This window comes from Sander vitreus, chromosome 19 (genome assembly GCF_031162955.1).
Source record: "Sander vitreus isolate 19-12246 chromosome 19, sanVit1, whole genome shotgun sequence".
NCBI lineage: Eukaryota > Metazoa > Chordata > Actinopteri > Perciformes > Percidae > Sander > Sander vitreus.
In genome coordinates this window covers 12,842,434-12,860,011 of record NC_135873.1, presented here as the reverse complement: position 1 = coordinate 12,860,011, position 17,578 = coordinate 12,842,434, and the positions used below count along the sequence as shown (strand labels likewise).

General features: G+C 42.5%; 1 protein-coding gene across 2 annotated transcripts; it reads right to left on the bottom strand.

The window, feature by feature from the left end:
• Nucleotides 1-1,128: 1,128 nt before the first annotated feature.
• dok1b (docking protein 1b) lies at nt 1,129-17,554 on the bottom strand. 2 transcript variants are annotated; one of them, XM_078276100.1, is made up of 5 exons: nt 17,194-17,554; nt 6,963-7,286; nt 6,310-6,418; nt 5,994-6,166; nt 1,129-3,554 (listed from the first exon to the last, which is right to left on the bottom strand). In XM_078276100.1, the coding sequence occupies exons 1-5, from the start codon at nt 17,248-17,250 to the stop codon at nt 2,133-2,135; spliced, it is 2,085 nt and encodes a 694-aa protein (XP_078132226.1). In that variant the 5' UTR covers nt 17,251-17,554; the 3' UTR covers nt 1,129-2,132. The 2 variants fall into 2 exon arrangements, with proteins under 2 accessions (XP_078132226.1, XP_078132225.1); XM_078276099.1 differs by having other exon boundaries at nt 6,310-6,421; nt 17,194-17,553.
• Between the last annotated feature and the right edge of the window lie 24 nt (nt 17,555-17,578).

Genomic DNA, 17,578 nt, shown 5'->3' with positions numbered 1-17,578 from the left:
GGTATGTTTCCATGAATGCCGTTACAAACTAAATGGTTGAATGATCCTTTCTCAGAAATGAACCACAACCAAACACTGAACGCACTTCACTTTATGACCAGCAATTGGCCAAAGTCTTTACACACACTGTAAATGTGTAAACAGCCTGCTTTGGATATTTCAACAAGGAAGTGTTGAGCCATAATAAAGAACACTACCATGTACTGTGTGCTGTGTGTGTACCATGCTGCTTTTTTTTCCCAATGAGTTCATCCAGAGTTTAATGAGAAAGACAGAAGCTTGTCGTCGCTCTTTCTCTTTCTGTTTTTCTTCCCCCACTCTGTCTGAAAAAACAGCGGAGGGAGGGAGGGGGGGGGGGGGACAAGTTAGGAAATGTAGCCCCAATGTGTAATCAAGTTACTTTTGGAGGACTTCCCTGTCCAGAAAGTAGTCCAGCAGCAGGTGGGTAAATAAGGAAAGAAAAGAAAAGGGATAAAGAGGGATGATGGGGATAAAGAGCAGCAGCAGCAGTGACGGGAACAGTCTGTACCTGTTGTGCAAGCCAACCAGACTCAGACAGGTTCATCCGGCCAGCATTCATCATGTCAGCATCTTTTTCATCTCTTCTCTCCCATCTTTTTCTTCACACTCTTTCGTCATCCTCAGCTCAGGATAAATAGGATAGGATTTCTTTTTTTTTTTTCTTCTATCTTCCCATTTGACCCCTCTTAACATATTGTATTCCTGTCCTCCTCTCGTGGTATTTCTGCAGTTAAAATGCACAGCGTGTCCGACACGAACCAGCCGCCATTAACTGTCACCGGAGCAACCGAACAACAGAATTAATGCAGAGAGGGAGAAAGGAAGGAAGAAAGAAAGAAAGTCTTTTGCTGCTTTTTTTCTAGGCTCAACTTTAACGGTGTGATTAAGTGGTTGGAAAACGACTGAAACAACAAAAACAGAGCGTGGCAGAGGAAGGGATGAGGTCAGACTGTTTTACAGTCCTGTTTGGTCCAGAAGAACAGAAAGTCTTTGAAAACCTAAAAACTGTGTCTGATTGGCTCCTGATGGGACAGACACATTAAGGGGTAAGGCGTGATGTAGCAATCAGAAGAGCTCTCTCGTTTACAGATCCACTATAGAGAAATATTTGATGTTTTTGGAGCCATTTTTATTAATAGTTATATTTACAGACAGCACAGCTGTTTATGACACATCCATTCACATACTGACACATTGCAGGGGATTGATTAGTTTCATATTGAGTTTGTCTGTACAAAGAAGGGATTCAACAATATTACCCTGTGCAGGAAGTCGCCTCTGTATTCAATGGCTACATGAGGACCATGACCTCTTTATGACCCAATTATGGCTGTTCCCAAGATCCAGTATTAAAGTCCAACTTGTAATGCATCCTCCAAAACGGTAGTAACAATGTTTTTCCATTTAGTAGATCCTAAGATGCAACTACGTCACACATTAGTGTCCTGGGCTGAAAATATTGTAAACTCCCCGATGTATAGGGATTTAGGATGATAATCAGTCCAGGACACACAAACAGAAAAAGATCAGCTCCTTTTGAGAAAGTGCTAGCCTCAAAGATACTCCAAACCTAAGCAGTGCAAAATCATGTTTCCCAGTGACTTCATAAGCACTGCAGACATTTTATAAAAGAAGAGCCAAGCCACTCTCTATGCTTGTTAAAGTGAAGCCTGTGGGCCAGGTTCCTTTTGGCAAACGTTTTCTGTGTGTGTTCAAGTGAAGTGGCTGCTTCCAACCACACTGTGGCCTAGTACTTCAGTTATGGGTTTGACCATGCAAACACTCACTCTCTTTCTCAAACACACACACACACACACACACACACATACACACAGAGGGTGGCCCTACAATAGTTGCACTCCATGTTTCAAAATGCAGCCATAATGTGGTTTTCTCATAGTTCTGAGCTAATCCACTCCAAATGAATCGACTGTCTCAAATAATTATGCCAGTCCACAGATGGGAGCAATGTGCTCAGTCCCTACAAAAACTGCAGGAATAAAGGCATCAACCAACTTTTCTGCATTAGAACTTCTCCTCTCTTCACAAAAGTAGATAAACATTTGATGTTTAGTGGAGCATTTGATGTTTAGTGGAGCAAAAGAAGGATGTCAAACATCTCCCAAATTGTCATAGATGATGTCAGGTGATCTCAGGGGCGCCTGGTGGTTCTGGTTGTAGCACGAATTAGCAGATGGAGGTTTCTGCTTAGACACTTTGCTGTACAGCACCCTCCCCCCGTCTCCTCCTCCTCCCCCCCAAATGTTGTTGTTGTTGTTGTTCACATTACTACCAGGACCTCCATGTTTCCCAGGGGGCAGTGGCACCGGCTCCTTCCGAGCAAAAGCAGCCCTGCCCGGCTTGGGGGCGGTAGTAGGTTTGGGCCACCTCCGAGCCGGAGGTTGTGGCGTTCCGCGGCTCGGGCCCAGCTGAGGTGAGTGTCTGTGGGACTCTGACGGATTTCCATGGGAGAGGGTGCTGTAATTTCCCTCCGGTCCTGACGGGGCCGCCACCTCTCCCTGTCTCCTCTGGCTGTGGGGCTCCAAACGCGCCTCGTTATAAATACTCATCCCTGAACTAGTGGACATGCTGGCGCCTCCTTTGGCGCAACCCTCGGGTTCATCGTATATGTGCTCCAGATGAGGAGTGGGAGGGGATGAAGCTCCTTCTGCTTTGCCTCCCGGGGGTCGCCTGTTACTGTTCACCCCTCGTCCTCCCCCTGCAGCCCCGTTCAGACTCAGCACACTGGTTTTCTGGCTCAGCTCCAGGCTGATCCGGTCGTACAGGTGCGAGTACAGGTCCGGTGGCTTCCTGTGGTTGCTGCCACCAAGGTGATGATCCCCTTGGACGCCACCTCCCGAAGCCTCATCTCCTACTGGTCGGAGGCGTGGGGTGGGCACTGGAGCGTTAGGGTTGCTGGTTGGGCTTTGAGCTTTGATGCTGTCCACTGGGTCGGAGTAGAGGCAGTCAGCGCTGTGCAGAGGCAGGCGCACTGAATCTGCTGGCTCAGAATAAAGACCTGCATGTTCATCAGCTAAGGAGAGACCTTTAGCTGCCGCTGGCCCTCTGGGAGACTTTGGAGGGGCCCCGCCACCTCCCAAAACCACCAACATAGCTGGTGGTTCTGGTAAACTCCTCCCCTTGAGTCCTCCTGCTGTTCCTTGCCCCCTTCCTCCTCCTCCTCCTCCTCCTCCATCCCCACCGTCTCTCTTCCCGAGCACGCCATCAGCAGAGCCCGGTTTGCTGCCGCCTGAATCTCCGTCTGCCTCCCGGCTGCTGGAGCTGCTGCAGCTGCTGTCGCAGCTTCCTGCCGTCGTGCCACTCGGATGGGTGTTGCGTATGTGCTGCAGTGACGCAGGGCAGTCTGAGTCAAAGTTGAGGGGATAGCTGATGTGGCGCTCCTCAGCCAGAACCTTCTGCGACTGGATGGCCTGGTCCACCAGCGTGAAGATCTCGTTGCCTTGCTTGGTCTCAAAGGTGAAGTTACCGGGGCCCGAGTCGCAGCGTCGGCCTGCCTCGAACGAAAACATCACCTAGAGAAAGAAAAGAAAAGAAAGAAAAGTTAGTTAGTGTGACTAAATAAATATATACAGAGGTGTCTGAATAAATGCCAAATGGAACTGAAGTAATGGAAGCTAGTCACAGACGTCCCAGCTCTCTTTTCCAGGCATCGCTCATTTATCATTTTCTTGGCACTAGAAAAATGCTTGCTTCCTTTTTCCACTGAATTTTACCTTTGGTTTCTCTCAGCATATCAACTGTATTACTTCACTGCTCTCACTAACTGTTGAATTCTATTTTATGCACAGACCTCCTTCACTGCTTTCTAGCCCTACACATTCAGATAAATGCAGTCACATCTTTTTATCTTGTGCGTGCATGACATCAAAGTAAGTATCAGTCTCGATACATGCATAAATACACGTGTAGAGAAAACAGACTGACACTTTAAAGGTAAATTATTTTTAAACCCTGGTCTCGAGCTCTGAAGCCTCAAAGCGACACAACAACAGCCACAGACTCCATCCATCCATCCATCCAGCTTAGTCCGCTTATCCGGTATCGGGTCGCGGGGGTAGCAGCTCCAGCAGGGGACCCCAACCTTCCCTTTCCCGAGCCACATTCTGATCCAACTCACCACCAGATGGTGATCGGTTGACAGCTCTGCCCCTCTCTTCACCCGAGTGTCCAAAACATACGGCCTCAGATCAGATGAAACGATTATAACTCTAAAGTTAGATATCCTCTGACAGTGAGTCTGACCACATTCACACACACACACACACACACACACACACACACACACACACACACACACACTGCTGCTAGAAGTATCATTTGCACTTCTTACAGTAACACAAGCTATGTTTCCATCCACACGTTTTTATCCGAATTAAGTGATATTGAATGAAAAATGCCTTATGGAAACAGTAAAATTTGATTGAATTTCATGAATATCGACTCAAAGGAAATACGTTCGGTCTCATCGGATTTTATCTTGATCGATATACAGCTTATGCGATAAACGCTGATGGAAACGTTATTTGCCGAATAAATAATGAATTGCGATTACATTTTAGGTCATTTTATGGTTGCAACCTGCCACAAAACGAAGAAGTTTTAGTTCATTTCCGCTCTGTTTGCACACATGCGGGTTGTTGCGGGTGTCAACAAAGACAGATGCAAGTGGACGAACGAGGAGACGCACTACCGGGAGTGCCGACACAAATGTCCCTTATGATGCGACGATCGTCTACCACAGCCTGTAGTACGATTGATGGCCAGCCCTTTCTATTGACAAAATCCCTGTAGCATTCAGCAGAGGGTCTAATCGGGACGTGAGTCCCGTCTATTGCGCCATACACCTGTGGCACAAGGTGCGCTCTGGAGTTAACGCAGCGAGATATCATGCGCCTCATCCACTCCAGGTAGGTATACATACCTTCGCATCCTCCTCGTTCGTATGGCATTGCACACGGCGTAAACACACCGGTGCACGGTGGTTTTGCTGACTCCAAACGTTTCGCCTACCACTCTGTACTCTGCACATGTAGCCAGTTTGTGGAGCGCAATGGCGATACGCTTCTCGGTTGGAACCGGAGGGCGATAGCTTGCGACATCTGGGGAAAGGGACGGGCCAAAAAAAATTACACAACAGGTCGAATGTTGTCTTGGTCATCCGAAAATGCTTCAACCAAAGGGTTTCCGTGAAGTGTCTCTGAACCACGATCTCCCAGAACAGTTTGGAGCGCTGTCGTTCCCACGCCACAGCAATGTGTTGATAGCGTCGTCGTTTTCTTATTATAGCTTGATATGTCGCTATCAGCTGGCACGTAAGCACTATTACAACTTGCGCAATATTGATCATTTGTAGATGGCGCGATCCATTTTGTCTAGCAAAACTTTGTTTGCATATGTTTGCTTGAATGTTGTGCGATTCAGTGCAAAAATGAATGGAAACACCTTAAAATGTCTCAAATCAATTCGATATACCAATTTGATCGCAAAACAGCATGTGACGTCATTACGCGCAGGTTTTTATTCGCTTTAAAGCCGTTGGATGGAAACACACTTTCACCAGCTTTATTCGCATGACTTTTCTTACCGAACTTTAGATAATTCGATTGACAATTGGATGGAAACTTAGCTAGTGATTAATCGTTGCAGTCGCAGCTTAAATTGAACATACCAAACTTCCTCTGCCTGTACTCGTAAGGTGAGTCAGAGAGCTGTTTTCCATTAGTTTTCTATCCTGTTTCTATGCTGTTTTGCTGCGCCTTTTAATATTTCTCTCTAGTTGTTGTTGTTGTTGTTAAACTGATCCTGTTATTGTTTTAGTTTTCTTCGTTGACCTTGTAAAGTGCCTTTGAGTACCTTTTAAAGCGCTATATAAAATAAATGTATTATTATTATTATTTTATTATTCATTATTAGATCTCTTTCGATCCCTGAAGACAAGCACAGGCACCCACCCGGTCTCGCCCGTATCTCCTCAGCAGCTTGTAGGGCCACACGAGAACGTTCCTCTTGGTCTTTGGCTCCTTCAAGATTAAGATGTCGTTTTCTGCTTTCAGCCAGTAGCTGCCCACCAGCGCACAGCGCTCTGACGCCTCGGTGCGCTGAATGCTCACCCAGAACTCGTTCACTACAAGGACAAGATAGGAGAGGTGTTTTTTGCTTAGGTTTACTTAAATTCCCTTCCTTTTTATATGTTCTTCTGTAATGCAATATTTTCTTCAGATTCTTAAACTCATGTAAGGCCAGACTGTTTGTGTTTAGTGTCCATACCCTCCTCTCTGGAGTAGTAGATGAGGTTTTCAGACATCTGCAGGTCCTGGGCTCCTCCATTAGGGTCTGCAGCAGTACTGGTGCTGCTGCTGCTGCCCCCTCCTCCTCCCTGCTGACACACAGATAGACAGTCAACCAGCTGAGAAAGATGCCAAATTAGGACTTTTTTATAGTATGTTGATCAGGAGTTTGGTTTTCCACTGGAAGGATAAGAATAGACAAAGAGTGAGAGAAGGGAAGGAGGAAAAGAAAAAAGAGAGAGGCTGAGTGTGCAACAGAGAACGAAGCGGATGAACTCCTGGAAACTCCCTCCGGCTTCCTCTCTGCAAGTGCAATGGTCGGGGGTGTGTGTGTGTGTGTGTGTGTGTGTGTGTGTGTGTGTGTGTGTGTGTGTGTGTGTGTGTGTGTCTGTCCAGGGACATGTGTGGGAAATATTGGAAGACACACAAACAAAAAGAATTTAGCTGCAATCCCAGTTGAAAAGATTTTGGGGGGAAAAAAAGCAGTTCTTCAGATTTTTCCACCAAACTAAGGAGATTTGTTTTGTTTTTCATTTAGATATTTTTTAGTTACATTCAGGCTCGAAATATATACACGTTAAGAAAGCTCATACCTTAAAAACTCCCACAAGGAGAGAAAAGGTGTAAAGATACCTGGAATGCGATGTCACACATGGTATCCATCCAGTCCTTGGCGGCGTTCTTCTCTGCTGCAAACATGTGCGTCTTGTCATTGGTCTCCACACAGAAAGCTGCCATGTTTTCTTTGGGACAGCTCTCCGTCACAGCCGGCAGGATGGAAATGCACTCAGACAAGCGGATGATCTTCTTGTCAAGCTTCCTGGTTTTCTCATTGGACACGCTTCCCGAGCCTCCGCCGGTCCCGCCCCCTCCGCCCGAGGGTGAGTCGTAGAACTCGAGGCGGGCGATGCCGTTTTGGCTGGCTGGGTAGAGGACGAACCAGTTCTTCTTCCATTTCTGATGAGTGGGAAAGGAGGAAAAGTTACAGAGGAGAACATTTAAAGCTGCACTAAACAATATCTCTATGTTATCAATAGAACAAATGACGCTCGTAGGGACGACCCACACATTAATACCATCAGACCTGGTAGTTTCCCTTCGGTTCCATTCTTACAACATACATATTATTTTTACAAATGTTGCCGTATTGAGTTTCTATTTAGTTTACTTGTTCTCATTACATTTTTAATTGAGATGGGTTTTTTTTTTCTTTTCATATTTAAAGTGCGTGATCTGTAATGTTTTCCCATTTTGGTGCCGTTAAACTTTTCTAGATCTTTTGGTATGTTTGATGTATTTATATATCTTATTTGTAATACAACAATAAGATGCACACGTTTTATTTCCTCTAGAGATCCAGCATTTCATGCTAGAATGCTATTTCTAAAAGTTTGGAAGGGATGAGAAAAAGAAGGCTACAAAAGAGAAAATCAGATTTTTGGGGGTTTTTTTGCAACACACGTGTCCTGTTCCTGTTTTGGGGAGGGGAGAACAATTTGCATGTGGTTTGTTAAAGACAGTAACGGGGAAAAGCAAAAGGCAGAGTTTGTCCACAGACGATTGTGAGTCAAAATAATATGTTCAGCTCTTTCTCTTACTACTGACTACAGGCTTTATGTAGGAGGCACGTGGTGATCGATCTAATGCAGTTTGACTCAGACCGGTAGCACACACCATTGTTTCCTCTACAATCAATCAGCAGCCACTGCTTTGATTCAGTGAGTAAGAGTTTAGTGTGACAACCCCTCATCATACTTAGAATTGGGACCCCAACAAAGACAAGACGTGCACCCAAAAACAGGTATAATCCCAAAATAATACCACTGTGAGAAATTACAAGGAAGTGTGCTGTGGCCCCCAACAGGTTAAAAATATGAATCGGTCCAAAGTAGGTGACAGGTGCATCACGTCTCCCTGAGGACAGCAGTGAGGAAGCAACAGCTAACAATGATCTCTTCCTCCACAGGGACAAACAACATGACACACAATACTGAACACTAGGACGCACAGATGTTCAGTGCTAACAATGGACACAATGACACACTACATGTGGGATTATGTGCAATCACTACACAAACTGGTATACATGTGATTATGGTGAAACTGTATGAGACGCCACAAGTCAACACTTGTTTGGGAAGTCCCTGTTGTCCCTTGTACCTCCACATCAAACTATGCCTCATCTCAGCTACATTCCCCTGCATTCACTCAGTGGGGAGGAAGCTGCCTGACAGCCAGAGAGCTGAGCTTGTGACAGGAAGGTCAGCAGTTTGAAAATCCTTTGACCAGCGGGGAAACTCCTGCTAACGGAGAAGAATGAGACACGCTAACATTACAACTGCAGGTCTTCAAATGCTCCCCAATCAGTGGGATTTTTCTTCTTCGCTGCTCAGATAATATTGAACTAAAAAATTGTCATCTGCAGCTCATAAGGCGTGCGTGTCCAGTGTAACAACAACTACAGCCTGATGTGTCACTTTGGAGGCTGATATCAATATATAGTCAAGGGTTTAAAAAAATCGGATGACTGCATATCGGCTAATACCACTTTCTTCTTTTTTTGCACAAAAATAAACATTTGTTGGAAATTATTGCTCCAATTTGTCTATTTAAGGGTTGTGTCTGGCAGGGTATTTCCAGTAGAGTAGGCCGACATTTTGACTTGTCATTGTCAGAAAAGCACAGCTGAAATTGATAACCTTAACAATGGCTCAATTCCATCAAGTGTCCCAGTGAGCTATTTCAGTGAGTCAGCATGCTCAATACCAGGGCCTCTCCTAAGTGGAATGCAGCCATCATTAATGGTTTTGAATACACCTGTGCTTCTAGGTCTAGCATGACAGAGGTACAGTGAACCTGCATGCACAATACCAGGACCCTGTTGGTGAGTTTAATACATAACAGTGTATCAAATGTTATAAATGCATCATATGGTTAGTATTTAAAATCGTAATCTGCAGAGTAACTAGGGACCATAACTAAAGGAGTTTCCCTCGTTAATGTAGTGAAGTTGAAGTAGAAAGTAGCACGTAATGGAAATACTCAAGTGAAATTAAAGAACCTCAAAGTTAGTACTTAGACAGGTAGATAAGTAGATGTACATATTTACTCCCCACCACCGGGTTACCAGGTCACATGTAACAACATATCGGCTTGTTCACTATCATTCACAGCATGAAAATAAGAGACGTGAGTCAGTCTTAATGTGGAATTATATTATTTGCATGATATATTCTGCACAACCCTCGTTGCAGTTTAACAATAAGCACAAACCATATTGGACTCAGCTGCAGTAAAGCTGCCATACTTTGTAAACATCACAATTATGGCAAGAACAAAAATGACAAGAACAGAGGCGCGCGCACACATGAAAGCCAACTTAATACATTTTTTAACTTTTTAACTCACACACACACACCAGGTTTCAGAAGTTAACACATGCACATGTGTATGCACACACTCCGACCCGATAAACTAACTGCCAGAAAGGACAGGAAATGCGTGGGATTGTCATTACCCAGGATTCTCTTCACTTCCTTCTTCTGCATCCATGTGTGTCTCAGTGTATGTACATATGTACATCTGTTTGTATTGTTGTAAGTATTCCTTTGGTGCATTCTGGACCATCTGTTGCTGTGCACAAGTGCATGCACACAGATACACACACACACACACACACACACACACACACACACACACACACACACACACACACGGCGACAGACTGACAAACGTGCGATTGTGCAGTATACATGAACAGGGTGTGAAACATTAATCTCTGTTGTGCAATATGGTCCTTACTGCACTGTGTGTGTGTGTGTGTGTGTGTGTGTGTGTGTGTGTGTGTGTGTGTGTGTGTGTGTGTGTGTGTGTGTGTGTGTGTGTGTGTGTGTGTGTGTGTGTGTGTGTGTGAGAAACAGCTGCTCCATATAAGGCAACAGACCGTTATCAGCTTCTAATACACTGAGTGGAAATTATGCAAAACAGATCATGACAGAGTGAGGGAGAGATGTCCTGTCTGTTCACGAGAACGGAATTAACTAACAAGCTATTATAAGAAATTACATCAATTTCCATTGGACAAACTATTACTGCCTTGCTTATTTGTTATAACAGGTCTCTCTTAAGAATGAGACCCTGTGTCTCAGTGAGATTACCTGTATAAATAAAGGTCAAATAAAGAAAATAATAAACATGGAAATCTTGTGAGGAATTATGTCCATCTTGCAACATGCACGTGAAATGTAGCCTACAAGTTGCAGTCTTGTGTAGGCCTTGTTCAGTATTCCTGTTTATGTGCCTAGTCTGTACATAGTGAGTACATTAACACATTAATAAGCTGTCGAGGTGAATTTTTGAAACAAAGGAAGAATGAACTTATCCTCTCATGATGCCAACATATGCCTAACATTTCTGTTGTTATTTTTCTGTTTCAGTAACAAGTTTTTCAGAAAATGTAGTGGCCTTCAGGACTTTTTTAGCTGCTTTTGTTCTTCCCGACATTCAACACAGAAAGTAACGTAGCGGTGGTTTTGTTTTCTTGTGAGATCATTTTGCATAAAAAACTAAAGATGACTTGTAATTCTGTCATGTCTTCAAAACTGTCATCGAGTTCATTTGTTTATGAATTTACAGTTTCATGGTGCGTGCATTGACCATTGACCATTGTATTATTTTGAGAGACATGAGATCTTCTCTGTGATTCAGTGAGAATTCACCATTCAAAAGCTGGTGTGGGGACTTAAGTCTAGTACCCATAGTTTTTAATGGTGTGTGTGTGTGTGTGTGTGTGTGTGTGTGTGTGTGTGTGTGTGTGTGTGTGTGTGTGTGTGTGTGTGTGTGTGTGCGCGCGCGCGCGGGGGTTATCTGAGAGAGTAAAATTTGTGTATCGGAGCGGAATGTGTGTTATGCGGAATGTGTGCTGTGCGCATGCAGAATGTGTGCTGTGCGCATGGGTCATGTGTCTTTGTTTTTTACTGTATTTAAGAGAAGGCGAGAATGAGTGAGAAGTGTGTGTTAGAGAGAGAGGCAGACCACTGCTTTGACCCCAGATCTGCTGCCCTGACCTCAGTCCTCTGTGTCTACCAAATAAAACTCTCAAACATGTCAGGACTCTAACAGAGGACAGCAGTAGCAGTAGTTCCTGTGAGTGGCGTAAAGTCAATAGCACACTGACAACTTTTTTAGGTTGTTTCAGGTTAGGGGGACTAGCTGGAAATGATTAACCAAAACAGACACGCTGAGCAGGAAGGAAACTAGGTTGTAAAAATGAAATAACACGGAATTACAGTGAAGAGTCTTAAATGTACTGTCCACAGAAAATCTAAGAATATAAGCTTTGTGTTACTGCAACATGGCGAGTCAAGTAAAAATATGCCACATTTTCATATAATCAAAGCACTATTGTGCACAGGCCGTGTATCTGTCCCTATTTCTGGAGCAGACAAATATTTCAAGGGAGATAACGATGTCCATACGTAGGTCAAACGAGGCAACACACACACACACACACACACACACACACACACACACACACATGCACACACAGACAGTGACAGAATGCTTACAACAACAGAATGATATACAGTCTGAGCAACCACCAGTCCAAACCCCAAGTGTATTCAGTTCATCAGAAGATGAATTATAAAAGGAACACATTTTCTGTTGATCGACTCATTGATTAATCAACTAATCATTTCAAGTCTACCAGCAGGTAAAGGCTAGAGAGAAAGGCGGTCCCTGTCAACAAACATAATCCAAGAACTACCTCAAAGTAATGAAAGTTGTTCTAACTGAACATCACAACAAATATATTATTTATATTTGTTGTGATGCGAGTCAACTGACACATTAAACCAAAAGCCCATTTCTTTTCTCTGCAGTTGACAGTGGACACTTGTTCTAATTAAGTTAGAATACAGTCAATATATGTAAGGTAAAGGACGGTTGATGTGTTTCTTTTTTACTGTTTTATTGCCTACCAAGCTCTTTTAAAATTGCATTTAGTTCAGTTAGAACAACTTTCATTACTTTGAGGTAGTTCTTGGATTATGTTTGTTGACAGGGACCGCCTTTCTCTCTAGCCTTTACCTGCTGGTAGACTTGAAATGATTAGTTGATTAATCAATGAGTCGATCAACAGAAAATGTGTTCCTTTTATAATTCATCTTCTGATGAACTGAATACACTTGGGTTTTGGACTGTTGGTTGCTCAGACTGTATATCATTCTGTTGTTGTAAGCATTCTTTTTATATATATATATATATTTATTTATTTGGAGTTACACATGCATAGTAAAACACCTATTATAAAGCTTTCACCACAGCTATCTTTCTCTCACCAAACACAGTGATAAAGCAAAATGTAAGATTGGAAAATAATTGTCTCTAATGGAGGAAGTCTGAAGCGTGTTCTAAAAAGGCAGCGTCTCTGAAGTCATCCCAGTCATAACTCCACAGAATCGGCTAATGCTAGCATGTCCAACATTAAATGTGTGCCTGACAAGATATTAATTTGGTACAATTTTCATTTTATTTTCCTTTTTTGACAAAACAGAATCACAGGTACGTTGTCGTTCATTATAATTTCAGTTTCAATCTGCTGAAAAAAGGGGAGGCTTTATTTCTTTTCTCGCTCAATTAACATGCCAGAAATATTCAATTTCGATAAGAACAGGGAATCAGAGGGAATCAGAATCTGTCAAATCTAAATGACCTCCCACCCTCCTACTAAAATGTCCCAATGTCTGCACTGTAATCAAAAAGATTGGTTTGTGACAATATAAAATGGTACATTATCCGTTCATCGTATACTGTAGCATGCTCACGAATGATAGGGATGGATTGTTCTCCATGTTCACCAGTAGTCTTGCTGTGAAACAGCCTCAGTTACAGTTTCCACTCGACACTAAACTTACATTACCAACAGTACAGAAATTATACGCAAACATTCAGGCCACAGCTACAATTGTTGTCTTAACAAATCACTGTAATTAGGAGGAGATGGCCATTATTGTGAAGAAAGTAATATGCAAAGTTACGTTCATTCATGTTGACTTGCATGAGGGTGAAAAAATCAATGAAATGTGATTATGGAAAGAATACTACAATTAAAAAAATGAACGTTGAAGTGACTGAAATGAACTTTTATCCAATTCACAAACTATTACAGTAACTGAGTAAGAACTGATCATTGTTTCTGCACATGCTTAATCATTCCTTTCCACTTAGCTTCACTAAATCATGCTGTTCTTCCTGAAAATACACCCACTGCAGAGTATAAATGGAGAATTAGACACTTTACTTCGTCAAGTTAGTTCTTCATACTACAAATGATATGGTGCTTCTTTTCTGAGAAATGGCATTTACGTCTGAGATGCTGCCTTTGATGAACAAAGAGAGAGAAGAGAATATCAGACGAATCCCATTAATCCATTAGGCAGTTATTACTTTAGACATGATTCCCTGTCGTATAAATCTAGCCTCAGGGTGTGCAATACCTCTTTATCCTGACACACCCCGTCTTTTCAAGTGGCTGCTAGCTCCCGGCTGAAGCTGTCTGCATCCTCTACCATCTACCCACATCTGCAGCCTTTACTGGTAGTTGGCAAACAGCTGCTAACATCAACATCAGACTAAAAGCTTTTTGTAGCTCCAGGGGGTGCAGCAAAAACTACAAAGTGCAGATCATAGCATCTTGGATCAGAATTATGTGTATGGCAGGAAAGCAGATTAATTTACAGACAGCTCCCTTCCCACTAAATCATGCACACAATCACATGGCTCTGCTGCACATTTTGCTGTACATTACAGCTCTACAAGTGTGAAAACTGTAATTACAACAGAAAGTTTAGGACTCGTTCATCAACCACTGGGCCTGTGTACTGTAACCACATTTATAACTGCAGTTTAGACAGCAGCTCCACATCCACATCACCACAAATATTTGGCATGTTTTACACATCGCCATTGTTCAGATGTGATTCTCATTGGCTGAGAAAGTGTCATGCTTTGGATGTTATGAATACAACCTTCAGAGAAAACCGCCTTCTCCGTGTCCTGTAGCGGTGTTTGAGAGGAGTCTGGGACATTGTTGTGAAAGCACTTTTCATTTTTCAAATGTTCTCTTGTGTTTCATTAAAGGGGCACGTCACAAATTTTGCACATGGAGTTCATCGTAAGGAGTTGTACTTAATATTGTGTCTCTGGAGGTTGTTTTTTTTTTCAAAGTTTGACTACATAACCCTGATGATGCCATCAGTATGCTATCAGTAAACGTCTCAGCTCAGTTCAGACAGCACAACTTTATGGAAGTGCAATACTAAATGACTGGAGACTTTAACCACAGGCTTTAATGAAAGATTGACAAATTGAATTCATTAGTGACTTTTTACAAGTTCTATATTAGTGTACCAATACTTAGTTTAATTACTGTGTAATGATGACTTAGTGCTGTGTGAAGATTTCATAACTAGTGTTATATGTCAGTAAAATTCAACTTGATTCCTTTTGTTACTGGTCTCCCTAATACTGTTTACCGGATTGGATATGGACGGTGGATACTCAAATCTTAGACACAATGTAAAAACTTAGTATATGAAAATGCATCCTGATGGTTTACATCCTAACAGCCTGCTGTATAATCTCTATAGGCCCGATTTCATACATGATAAAACAGCAGTCACGTGGGAATGAGCCTATAGGGGAGAGAGTGTGTGTGTGTGTGTGTGTGTGTGTGTGTGTGTGTGTGTGTGTGTGTGTGTGTGTGTGTCCACTGACAGCTCTTGCTCGCTTAACGATTGCATAAGTCACCCAGCAAACCTCAAAACTGTTTCAGCACTTTCAGGGTTCAGCTTCCTGTGCTACTATTTCTACTCTGGTGTTTTTTTTTATCTACTGCAGTTTTCTTCTGCCCTACTCTGCAAAGATAACATGTTATTTATGAAAATGTGGAGATTTGCTTTGTTAGTTTTCTATTGCATTTTCTACTGTTTAGAAAAGGCATTGAAAGTGTGTTTTTGGGAGTGTGAATATCTATTGTGGATGGGCGATTTCAGGGCAGGAAACAGGGCCAGAACGTTTTGTTGACCCATGTCATATGACCAGAGAGAGAGAGAGAGAGAGACAGAGAGACAAAGACCCTCTTACAAATCTGAAAGAGTAAGTGAGTTCTTATCCAGCGGTGCACTGAGAGTGGGGCTGCACGATATGAGGACAATATCTAATTGCGATTATTTTGACTAATATTGCGATTGCGATATGATTCATGATATTGGAGGGCATCATCATTTTTGTATCACTGTTCTCTATTTCATTAAAAATGATTATAGTGTGATTTATGTGAAGATCTGTACTAAACAGAGATTTTTTCTTTAGTCTGTAGGATACGATATTCAGAATGGTTTGACACATATATGCGATTTGGATATTGTACTAGTCCATATTGTGATTTTGATATAGTTGCAATTAATTGTGCAGCCCTAACTGAGAGGCAAGGTTGCATAGAGGCCAAGGACTGAAACAAACACACAGACACACCCACAGGTGTTAACACTGACATGTAACTAAGTCCAGTCCTGCAGTGTGATCTGATCTCCTAAACTAAACTGAGTGATCCCATACATACACAGACAGACAAAAGGCGACACAAGAGTGGCATTGGCAGTGTTTGCAATGGTGTGTACAGCTATACTGTAAATGCAGTTTTGATTAAATGGAAATATGTCTGCCACCTTTTTGATTATGATCTTTTTCTCCATTATCTCAATTTTCCAGCTGGCTGTGCAGTCTTTTGTGATGTGCTTACTGTGGAAAGTCCTATTGCAATCATGATATTTTTGTCAATTATGCAGTGAAATGAGATGTCACCAGCTCACTTCACACACACATATACACACACACACACACACACACACACACACACACGCGCACACACACACACACACACACACACACACACACACACACACACAACAAATAACAACTCTCAAACCTACCTCTTCTATATCTCTGTCTTCATTTAATTTAAGAAAGTGCTTTTGTTCACTTTGTTTTCATGTGTTTTTACATGTACTGAATGATGCAACTGTGCACCAGGGTTTTACTAGCTCACTAACACATTCACATGCACACTCGCTCACACAGAGATGCACGGTTCACTCCAAACCACTACATCAAAACAAGGCCAGATCAGTGAAACACTGCTATAACTTCCTCTCTCTGCAGCCTTAAGTTTGTCTTTAAAGACGCTGGGCACAATGACTGGTCTGTAATTGCACCAACATGTGCTCTATTTATTTGCCATGACGTAACATGCTCCTTTGTGGTTTACAACTGTGAATAGTACAAAGTTAACGTCACTTACGTGTGAATTTAAAACATATTGAAGACTGAATGGGACACTGCCGTCTCCCTGAATACAATGTCAGCTATGCTATGATGAAGGCTTGATTTGTCTCATAAACTTATGGTCCTACTTTATCATTCATTCCTATAATGTTCCTGGAGAGATTATTATGATTAATCAGTACTGACAGGCAGCAGTGACCTTAAAGTGGCTGTATCACACTTTTCCTGTGGCATTTCTATAATATACATAAAGAGACTTTTTGTGTGTCTGAGAAGCATTGAACTAGTTTTAGTGGCCTTAAGAGCTTCGTGTAATAGTTTATGTCCTCATATAGCCTATTACTGATTTATTATATTCCTATTACATTTATATCTATTGCTTATCATTTTGATGTTTCATAGCATCCTCAAAACATCCTTATTATAAGGTCACTAGCTACAGTTATATTTTGTTATTTATGTCAACGCCACAACCGTACTGGGCAAAAAATAATAACAGTTTTTTCCTTGGACTTACCTTTCCAAACTTTTGATGCTGCACATAAAGTTGTCCCTCCTTAACGTGGGTGTCCATGGCCCCGACACTCCAGGGCCACCCTTCCTCTAGAAAGGCCAAATTTGACTTGAACTTGACCCAGAAAAAACACTTTTTAGGGGTTTATTTTTTTCCCTATATCCCCTCACAACTTCCCCCTTCTCTCACTTCCGCTCCCCGGCCGTTAAAACGCATTTGTCGTAGCGCTCGCGCACAGTTATAGGTGTCATGGTGTAAATAAAAAGTCCCAAGCAGTCGCTGGGTGGTCCCGACAAAAGTGAAATAGTGTCAAAATGTTGTCGGTGGATCGCCTATCTGTCGCCTCTCACTCCTCCTGTGGGGCTGGACCAATGGAAAGCCACACTTA